We start from the raw sequence: 11,100 nt of genomic DNA on the forward strand, positions 1-11,100 counted from the left end.
TGCTATATCTCCGCTTCTTATACTTCCATATATCTTGTAATCAGACGAAGCACATTGTAGCAATTTGCCCCTCATGTATTTACTAACAGTTGTCATGAAAAATATCGTAGGTAATGGACATGCAGTTTGAGCTTCAGGGATTGCGTACACTCATATCAGAAAAAACACAGCTTGGCAACCAGTTAAAGAAAGAGGTAAGTCTTGTTAGGACAGGCTCCATATTATTTAAGGTATTGTAATTTGAGTAGTGTCGAGCTATGTGAGACACCACTTACTTTTATGTTCAGCTTGCCATGATCAAGAGGCTTGAACAAGATAGCTCTAAACTCTTTGAGCTTGAAGGTTCTGATACTCTTGGATCACAGTTTCGTATTGTCCCTCAAGTTGATGGTGCTCCAGACATCTCAAGTTGTCCAGCTCAGTGGTACCGTGTAATTTCTAGAGGCAACAGAGAGCTCATATCGGGTATGCAATCTGATAAATAGTTCCCAGAGCTTGGTAGACATCTTCCATGAGCATTGAAAGGAAAAGACTCATCCGGCAAAAAACTCTGCATTAAACCATGTTTCATGAGAACATCTAATACCTTTTTGGATCATTGTTTTCCTTCATTTATATGTTAATGTGTTTAATTTTCTGCTGCAGGTGCAACGAAACTTACTTATGCTCCAGAGCCATTTGATGTTGGCCAATTGTTGCAAGCAGAAATAATTTTGAAAGCAGATAAAGTTACGGTTCAGACAGACTGCCCTATAAATCCTTGTTAGGCATTTCCCCACTTCTGTTTTAACATCTGTTATCTGCCGAATTATGGGGGAAATAACTGATGTTGGACATATTTATATCTTCCAGAAAATAACTCTGTTGCTTTCTTTGTGCAATATCAAGCATTAGCAACTTCCACACATCCCAGACCTGATATTTATAATTCCAACTTGTGCCAGTCATCCTCTTCCTACATTTGAGCCTCACACTGATTTTCTTCTTTTGGTAGACCTTAATAACACTAACATCTATTTTGACCTGACAAGGCATAGGCACCATTTGATTTGTGTTGTGGTATTATATGAATTAGCCTCATGCTACAATCTGCCAATGGCCCTGCTTGTTTAACTGCATGTTTTGTCACACTTTCTTATAACAGTAAGACATCGGTATTGGGTACAAGCAAGTGTAATGGCTGACTCTGTTGTGTACTTTGAACAGCTTCAGGACTGGAACATTATGTGGAGTCGCTAATGAAAAGGGCAGATATTGAGTTCAATGTAGGTATGCATCTTCCTTGCCTACAGGCTACCAGTAATTCAGTATAAAACTTCTTCAAACACTTTACCGTTGATGATTTTACTGCATTAACATTGGACCAGCTGTAAACTGCACAATCTTGTTATTTTGTGGTAGGAAATCTGTGCGCTTCGGTTACTGGATATAATTAATCGAGGCTTGCATATGTGCTGCTTTGTAGGTGGTCGTCACCCAAATGAATGGGAATGACTACGCATCAAAATCCGTCCATGTATTTCATATTGGAAAGCTGATAGTGAAGCTTCGGAAAGGAAGGTCTACAAAAGCAAGGGAGTCATATTCCACCATGATGAAGGTAAAGTGAAATCAAGTTCATAGCACTTCTCTTGCACATCTGAGCCTAGAGGGCTGCAGTAAGATAACTGATGCAAGTCTGTTTGCCATTTCCGAGAGTTGCTATGAGCTCGCCGAGCTTGATCTTTCAAACTGCATAGTCAGCGACTATGGTGTTACGGTGTTGGCATCCGCGGAGCGGCTCAAGCTCCGTCTCCTCTCACTGTCCGACTGTCTCAAGGTCACACCTAAGAGCGTTCCATTCCTGGGAAGCATGCCTGCATCGTTGGAGGGCCTCAATCTAATAAGTGGAAAACGATTCGTCTTTTCCCTTAAATCGCCGCCGCTAGCTTCTGGTTCATCAACCGTTTTTGCCATTTGACTACAACAAGGGCACTAGCCAGTCTATTGGCTACACCATATCAATCCCGTCCGGGAGACCTGGGTTTGACCCAAGGTACTCCCCATTTTTTCTAGCCTTCTATCAAACCTCAAATATTTTACAGATTAAAGTATTTTTTTAAATATTCATATCTTTCAAACCTCAATTTCAAATTTAACATGTTATTTTTTTCACAAAGGCCATCTCGCAAAATTGTCGCTTAATTGTCACCTTAACCCATTGTCAAATATCACCTATAAGTGATAAAAAATATTCATGATTTTTAGAAAATGTTATGATTTCTAAATTGTTCATGATTTCACGAAATTACGAGTGATAGTGTATCTCAGTGATGCAGTAAAATATGGTCATCTCCATTGGGAATTAGGAAAAAAAATCCGTTGCAACGCACGGGCCTTTTGCTAGTTAGAAAAGTATTATTGGGGAAACTTGAATAACACACTATACACTGTAGGGGATGATTTAGTGAGGAACCGTTGGAGATGCTCTAATAATATCAATGGCTTATGTTGCTTCCATAACAAGAAATGCATGTTGGAGCTCTCTTCGTCTTCCTCCTCTTTCTCTTTCACCGGTGCTTTTAGCAGATAGCTGTTTCAACTGATATGCCACGTGTCTACCGAAATTGTAAAGTAATGGTGTGGCAGCCACCATAGAAAACCACTTATAGGACATGATCTGCACTGGTTACTACCCTTGGACAATGGAAGGTTTACAACTTCACAGTTTTCAAGTTGAGAAGAAAAATTAGACTCAGAAACTACATTGCAGCTTCCTACAAAAAGCTTCTCAGAGACTATATTACAGGAAAACACGTGGGAGACAACAGCAACAACTCACATGTAGGTACAGAGCACGCACCTTTCTACAGTTGTACTTCAACTGGAAGTACCTATCCACGCGAATGCAGGAAACAGTGGAATCATCATATTCATGGTCACAAGAGATGGACAAACAGTGTGTCGAACAGCTGATATGAATGTAAGATTGCTCTCCATTCTGGTAATTCTGGAACATAAGGCAGTCTCAGGAAGACACACAGTACTGCCATATATTGATGTCCTAACGAAAAATCATTTCCAGCAGAAACTATATAACAAGTAGGTATTTTGATAGCAACAGATCATGGGATGCCACCTAATTCAAAAAGGTTAAAGTGCCAATAAAATGTGTTTCATAGACATGGTTATACACTATTAGCTCTTCTCATTGATAAACTACTCCGCATCATATAAATCCTATGCAATGAACACAACACTTTTTAGCATGAGGTGATGTAGAGCATATGTGCCGGCTTGGACAGAATACAACAACCGCCTAATTGAAACTCCTCCAGCATATGAGATAACATACTACTATACTAGTGTATTCAAACCATTTTTCCTATGTGATTTTGTTCTCCTCTTGAGCTGTATATTCTGCATGAATGCATAAGTTTTAAGCCGAACATGAATAGTCCACTAATGCAACACCTTAGAAAATTTTCTAGCCAGTATTCAATCATTTTGCCAACCCAAGTCAAGAGCTCCTCAGTACTAATTTTCACCCCATTGACACAACCCACTTGATGTTGTCTACCCTATTTTAAATGAGGATAACCCCAGGTCTCTACATCCATCGACACAACCCACTTGATTTCGTCTACCCTATTTTCTTAAATGAGTATATTATTAAAAGCAATGCCAAGCAAAGCCAAACGTTAAAATCAAACAAACCAGTTTACAAAAAAATAAAGAGAAAACCCGAGGCTGCAGGATCTCCACAATCTTGCCATAAACCTTACGACCCTGAACCATAATCCACCGCTCAAGCGACATGTGACCTAACAAAGGGCCAAAACTCCCACACGACCCCTTCAAGAAGGAATCGGTGCTCACACGCCAATGTTAGCTGGTCCAACCACAGAGTCAAAAATGAGGCTATCACCCGTGCAGCGGAACTTTTAGCTGAAATCTTCAACTACGGTTTCGTCTAACTTTATTTTGTGAAAGGGCCTAAGGTCATATATTAAGCATCGCATGTCCTTACAAACACATCCATACAGAAAAACAAAATTAGAATCAAATCCTTGAGGGTGCCGAAGTCTTCTTCCTCCTGCATCCACCAACGCCACACCATGAGCATAGCTCGATGCCGCATATGGGCCTCCGCCTCAACAGAGCAAACTATTTTTAAACCCAAGAGCTTGTACAAGCAGCGGCCGAGAAGTCGTCAATGCAAACCAGGAGACGCCTATGCCCGCGATCTACAAAGCAAATCACCACTCGAAGAAGAAAACACCGATACAGGCCTGTAGAAACTCTGAAGACAACGAAAGACGACCGAATCCAGATAGATCCACCGCAAACCTAAACCAACCGGATCCCGAAAGACCCGCCAGAGTTACATCTCCACACTCCCCCCGCGGTGATAAGCACACCAACAGAATGGGGAAAGAGCGGGGAGAACATTATTCCTACACTAGAACAGCACCGCCGCCTTGCCGCCCCAAACCGAACTCGAAGACTCCCTGAAGAAAACCTGGAAAAAATTACCCATGCCGCTGCACGAGAAATCCGGGTCTGATGTCAAGCTCGTCAACGTCCAGGACCGTGCATCGACTCCCTCTTCTACGGTAACCTAGCCAGGTTGGGTCACCGTTGAAGATCACCACGCTGGATTGCCAACGCCTTCAAGCACCGCCTGACGAAGACAGACACTCGAGCACACATATACTTAGCCATCCCGCAGCAGCCCTCCAACTCTTACACAAGCAGGCAGGACCTGCCAGCTGCCAATCGCACCGCACAGGCTTTGCCTGGCCACGGCCCCCGCGGTGGCGAGAGAGGAGTAGATGGGGCAGCGGCTAGGATTTTGGTCAGGCCGCCTGGAGAGGGAGTAGATGGGGCGGCGGCTAGGATTTTGGTCAGGCCGCCTGGTCCACTCCTCCACGAAAAGGTACGTCTGTACAATTTAGGTGTTATTATGGATTTCGTAGATGATGTGCCGGCTCAGTTTCTCAGAGGTGCTCATAGAAGTAGGGTGTGTGCAGGTGCGTGCGTTCACAGGGATGAGTGTATATGTGTTGAACCGGTATGGGCCCAAGCCCATCCTCTTATCTCTTAGGGCTCAAGCCCATGTGGAGGGAGTGACCTAGAAGAGGCATCCAGCCCTCCCATTCCCAGTCCCAGCCGCCACACGAGAGTCTCCTCGTGAGAGCAACGAGACAGCAGCTCGACCCGGCCAGCCACCTAGGTACCTCTCTCCAGCCAACATGGTATCAAAGCAGGTTGCGGCTGCGGCGGCTTAATCGCTCGCCGGCGAGGTGGCGGTGTCCGACGGGGCCAGGCGCGACGAGGGACGGCTACGTGCTGGGCTATGCGCGCGCACGAGGCGCGCGGCACGGGAGCTGCGTGGCCAGGGTCGGCGGGGCCTGAGGAGACTGCGGCGACGTCCGGCGAGGTGGTGGCGGATCTGGGCGGCGTCCGACGAGTCAGCGGCAGAACTGGGAGGTGCGGCTCGTCGGCTGAGAGGTAGGAGGAGGCGAGCTGCTGTGCTGCTGCTTGGCAGGCTGCTGTAGGACAAGAGGAGAAGGGGTCGGCTGCTGTTGGAGGCCAGGAGCTGCTGCTAGTTGCTCTGGAGCTGCTGCTAGAGGAGAAGTTGTTGCTGTTGAAGAAAGAAGGAACTGCTGGTGTTGTTCTGCTGCTTTTGCTGCTGAGATTCCTGCTTGCTGATGCTTGGCTGTGACTGCTGTTTGAGGAGTTTCTGCTGCTGCTGGGAGTTGCGGCGGCCACTCCCAACCAAAGATGGCTGAACCAAAAGCTCTTGCCGAGGCTTTCGAGAAGATCACCAAGTTCCTTGTAGAGTCCAACTCCAACTCGGGGGCCATTGTTCCTCGACTGGAAGGGGCTCAGAAGCTCGAAATGTCGCCCCTGGACATGAAGCTAGAGGGGCAACAAATTATTTGAGCTCGTCGAGGAGGGCTTTGTGGACTGTTGAGCAGAAGGAGCTTGATGGATGTTTGTTGGGCACCGTTGCAGAACCCGGAGACAAGAGTAGTGCAGAGGGAAAGAGGTGCAAGGTCATCAACTCTATATTGATGGTGTGGTTGTTAAACTCCGTCGTGCACTCCATTGGACGCTCTGTGGAGGGGTTATCCACACCTACTGAGATATGGAAGGTTCTATCCACCCAGTACTCTGGCAAGGGCAATGTCATGCTCATTACTCAGATTGAATACAAGATTAGGTTGTTGCGCCAAGAGGATGGCATGTTCGTGATGTCATAGGTGGCAGAACTGCAGGCTCTGTGGGCAGACCAGGATAACTGTGATCCTCTGGAACTCTATGATGCAGCTTCAATCGAGTCAGGGCACAAGTGGATGGCACGCGGGCGTGTGCCGAAACTTTTGGCTGGCCTCAAAGGTTGCTTTGATGGTAGGAAGGCAACCCTGCTGCACCAACCTAGTCTGCCTACCATTGCCGAGGCTATTGCAGCGATGACTCAAGAGGAGGTGCGCCTCTCTCTTGAGCAGGCATACATGAAGCATGTGCCAACTTCGGCATTTACAATCACTGAGCCCATGGAGTGGGGAGATCCCAACAAATGTCACATTTGTGGGGAGGTCAGACACTGAAAGAGGGAATGTCCAACTCGTGGCAAAGGCAGGGGATACAACAGAGGGGGAACTGGCAGAGGCAGGAGTGCTAGAGGCAGAGGGGGATTTTCACAGACCTCAGGGAGTCTGGCTTCTAGGGAAGAGGTGGCTACTCAGGACACTTAAGGGGTCAGAGGGCTCACATGGCCGTTGCAGGAGACACGGGACGTCATAGGGTTTGACTCTGGAGCGATGAGGCTGCCTATGGAGACTTTGCTCACTGGGCCTCCACCGATGAAGGTAATTCGACAAAGGCATCTTTTACTCCTAATGAGAGTACTTCGGAGTGGGTCCTAGACTCTGGAGCATCTAAGCATGTTGCGGGTAATTCCTGTGTGTTTGAGTCTTACCATAAGCATGCTCCTACTCACAAGGGCAGTATACAAAATGTTGATGGTACAGAGCATCCTGTCGTAGGGGTTGGTACAGTCAAGTGCACTTCAACCATCTCCTTATCGTCAGTTTTACATGTGCCAGCTTTTCCTGTCAATTTGGTCTCTTTCAGTGCTCTCATTGATAAAATAGACTGTCGTGTGATCCTTGACAAGTTTAGTTGCTTGATTCAGGAGCGACGGACGGACCAGGCGGTTGGGACTGGCACCTGGCGTAGGGGGCTTTGGTACATGAACCAGAAGGTGCAGCCAGACTTGGTGTGTGCTGCGACCATGGAGGACAAGGAGAAGCAGGTGATCCATCACTGTAGGATGGGCCATATATCTTTTGATAAGATGAGTAGAATATATCCGGATGTTATGTGTGGAGTAGGCAAGGGCAAGTTGACATGTGATGCTTGCGAATATGCAAAACACACACAAACCTCATATGTGAGTAAGGGGCTTAGGAGCATATCTCCTTTTATGCTTATTCATTCGGATGTATGGACTAGCCCAATAGTGTCAATGAATCGAAAGAAGTATTTTGCTACCTTTATTGATTGCTATTCTCGTATGACTTGGATTTACTTGATGCGTCACAAGGATGAGGTGTTTAGCCGTTTTCAGAACTTCCATGCTCTTGTAAAGAACCAGTTTCAGGTGCAGGTCAAGGTGCTCAGGACTGGTAATGGCACAGAGTATGTGAACAATATTTTTGGGGCTTTCATGGCTGACCAAGGGATTCTTCATCAAACTTCATGTCCGGACACCCCACCTCAGAATGGAGTGGCCGAAAGGAAGAATCGTCGTATTCTTGAGGTTGCTCGGTCGTTGATGTTTACCATGAATGTGTCTAAGTTCTTATGGGATGAAGCAGTTATGACAGACACATACCTGACCAACCGGACACCTTCCAAGATACTAGGTATAAAATCCCCTTCTGAGTTGCTCGTTGGAGATAATAAGTTTGTTGTTTCCCCAAAGCTGTTTGGCAGTACTTGCTTTGTTCGTGATCACCGACCATCTGTCGGAAAGCTTGATCCTCGAGCAATGAAGTGTGTATTTCTGGGATACTCTTCTAGTCAGCAGGGGTATAAATGTTGGTGTCCCTCTGAAAAACGTAGATTTGTGAGTATGGATGTTACCTTCAGGGAATTTGAGCCATTCTGTGGTGAGCCTACTGATCTCAGTCTGTTGTTTGCAGAGCTAGACCACCTACACCCTGTGCAAGAGGGGGAGAAGGATGTGTCTCGTGCTCAGGGTGATTTTGTGGACATTAACACTGATAATGATGTGCAAGTTCAGGTCCAACCAATTATGGGTACAATTCCGGTTAGTACTCTCACTAATGATGATGTGCAGGTCCATGTTGAGCCAACTGTCGATACACTTTAGATTAGTGCTCTTCAGGTTCCTGTTCGGAATCGATGGCAGACGAATACCTTGGTGTACTCTCGACGGCAACCACACGTGCAGGGGAAGCAGCAAGGCGGTGAGGCAAGAGTGCAGGGGAGCAGCAAGGCGGTGAGGCAAGAGTGCAGGGGGAGCAGCAAGGCCGCAGTGAGGCAAGAGTGCAGGGGGAGCGGCAAGGCAGTGAGGCAAGCTCATCTGACACAGTGGAGCTGCCCATTGCGTTGCGAAAGGCTACATGTGAAGCGAAAAGAAAGGGTGAAGTAGCAAGGAAGGCTCTACCAAAGGATGATGCTTGTGATGATCTTGATATTGACAATTTTGTGTCTTATAAGGCTTTGTCACCTTCATATAAGGCATTTGTTGCCTCCCTACAAACTGTGTCAATCCAAAGGATTGGAAGGCTGCAAAGCAAGATCCAAAGTGGCGTGAAGCGATGATAGAAGAGTTGGAAGCATTGAGGAAAAACAAGACGTGGGTGCTAACCACATTGTCGGCAGAAAAGAAGGCAGTGAGTTGTAAGTGGATCTATACAATGAAGCAGAATCCTGAGGGGAAGGTGGAACGGTATAAGGCCAGATTTGTCGCTAGAGGATATAATCAAACTTATGGAATTGACTATGATGAGACGTTTGCTCCCGTGGCAAAGATGAACACGGTAAGGATATTGGTATCTTGTGCTGCTAATTTTGGGTGGAAGTTGCATCAATTAGATGTCAAGAATGCCTTCTTGCATGGTGAGTTACAGGAAGAAGTGTACATGGAGATACCATCAGGTTTTAGTACTTTAGAGAATACTGGGAAGGTATGCAGGCTGAAGAAATCCTTGTATGGACTGAAGCAATCACCAAGGGCATGGTTTGATAGGTTCAGACGTGTGATCCGTGGTATGGGGTATGGTCAGTGTAACGATGACCACACTATGTTCTACAAGCACTCTACTCGACAGATCACCATTCTTGTTGTTTATGTGGATGACATTATCATCACTGGAGATGATAAGGAGGAAATAGAGAGATTAAAGGGTTGTCTGAGCAAGGAGTTCGAGGTAAAGGACTTGGGTAACCTAAAATACTTCCTTGGTATTGAAGTGGCTCGGACAGAGAAGGGAATCTCTATGTGCCAACGAAAATACACCTTGGATCTCTTGAGTGACATGGGCATGATGGGATGTCGTGTTGCCCCTACTCCGATTGAACAAAATCACCAAGTTACAGCATAATCAGGAGAGCTAGTGAATAAGGAAGATTATCATAAATTCGTTGGGAGGTTGTTGTACTTGTGTCATACCAGGCCTCACATTACATATGTCGTGGGGGTGGTGAGCAGATACATGCATGAACCAATGAGTGGGCATCTTGATATTGTGCACAGAATCCTGAGATACTTGAAGCGGACTCCGGGTAAAAGATTGTCGTTTGGGAAGAATGGACATCTTGAGGTGGATGGCTATAGCGACTCTGACTGGGCCAGTTGTCAAGATGATAGAAGATCAACTTCTGGCTATTGCGTGTTTGTGGGAGGGAATTTGGTGTCATGGAGAAGCAAGAAACAACCATTTGTGTCTAGATTAACGGCAGAAGCTGAGTATAGACCATTATCTTAAGGGTTGTGTGAGATGCTTTGGGTGAAGTACCTACTGAGCGAGTTGAAACTTCTGAGGAATGGAACCTTGAAGGTGTGATGTGACAATCAGTCGGCTATAGCTATTGCTAATAATCCAGTTCAACATGATAGGACAAAGCATGTGAAAACTGATCGCTTATTCGTTAAGAAGAAACATGATAGTTCAGTTGAGCAACCACACTTCACAACGTCATCACACATAAGAATCAAGAGAAAAGCGGTGGGTAAGCAGAGATCGCACCTTCGTGTTGTGCGCCGCACGAAGGTGCAGCGATCCTGCAAGGTCGGCCGTGCCTCGCAGCACGGCGCCGCGAGAGGCAGTGTCGACGATGGCGGAGAAGTTCCGCGCGATGAGCGCCACCTCGGAAGTCGGGGCCCCTCCTGCGGCCCCGTGGTGAAGTCGGAGGCGGAGCTTGGCAAGGCCGTTGAGGACGCGGCAGGAGATGCGGTGGGAAAAGAGCTGGTGCTCGCTGTCGAACTCTGACGTCACCCTGATGGGCGGCCGCCCACGTAAGAAACCGCGCTCCGGCGGGGGTGGATTTCGGCTTGCTGCGACATGGGGGGTGAGAACATCCTCTTCCATTGGTGGGGGAGGGGGCGGCGCGGAGAGGAGCGCGGGCGCCGCCATTGGACGGGATGCGACGCGGAGGGGAGAGGTGGCAACAGGAGGAAGAAGAGGGACGGAGTGAAGAGGACACGTGGCTATTTCTTATGTGCAGCAATCCAATGGATATGGTAGACCTTATAGAGCATCCAAAGCACAAAAAATTATGGAGCCTTAAAATAGTTTTACAACGTTATTATAGCATTTTTTAGGGTGTTTAGTTTTTCACATGATTAAAAACCCGTGTACAAAAAATACACAATGTAAATTACAAAGCGTACGCAGTCCGACGACCAAAATTTACATCGTGCGATAGCGCATTTTAGCGCGTGCCCGAAAACTTTTGCGTGCACACAATTTTACAGCATCTGTTGAAGCGTGTTCGGCGTTAAAAATGATTGTTTTTAACGCGTCGAGCAGTTTTTAGTCGCATGTTGAAGATGCTCTTAGAGCAAGTATAATAAGGTAT

General features: G+C 46.7%; 1 protein-coding gene across 3 annotated transcripts in view; it reads right to left on the reverse strand.

Annotated features, from left to right (window-relative positions):
• Positions 1-10,755, reverse strand: part of LOC123451955 (outer envelope pore protein 37, chloroplastic-like) — a 31,144-nt gene extending 20,389 nt beyond the window's left edge. Inside the window, exons 1-2 of one of the 3 annotated variants that reach the window (XM_045128523.1) lie at positions 10,269-10,752; positions 2,843-2,989 (exon numbers count right to left, since the gene is read on the reverse strand). In XM_045128523.1, the coding sequence (XP_044984458.1) occupies positions 2,843-2,989; positions 10,269-10,655 (534 nt within the window). In that variant the 5' untranslated portion in view covers positions 10,656-10,752. Of the gene's footprint in view, positions 1-2,842; positions 2,990-10,268 lie in introns of all 3 variants that reach the window. The other 2 variants (XM_045128524.1, XM_045128525.1) reach the window with 2 other exon arrangements.
• Positions 10,756-11,100: the final 345 nt, after the last annotated feature.

The sequence above is a fragment of the Hordeum vulgare genome, chromosome 5H, assembly GCF_904849725.1.
Source record: "Hordeum vulgare subsp. vulgare chromosome 5H, MorexV3_pseudomolecules_assembly, whole genome shotgun sequence".
Classification (NCBI taxonomy): domain Eukaryota; kingdom Viridiplantae; phylum Streptophyta; class Magnoliopsida; order Poales; family Poaceae; genus Hordeum; species Hordeum vulgare.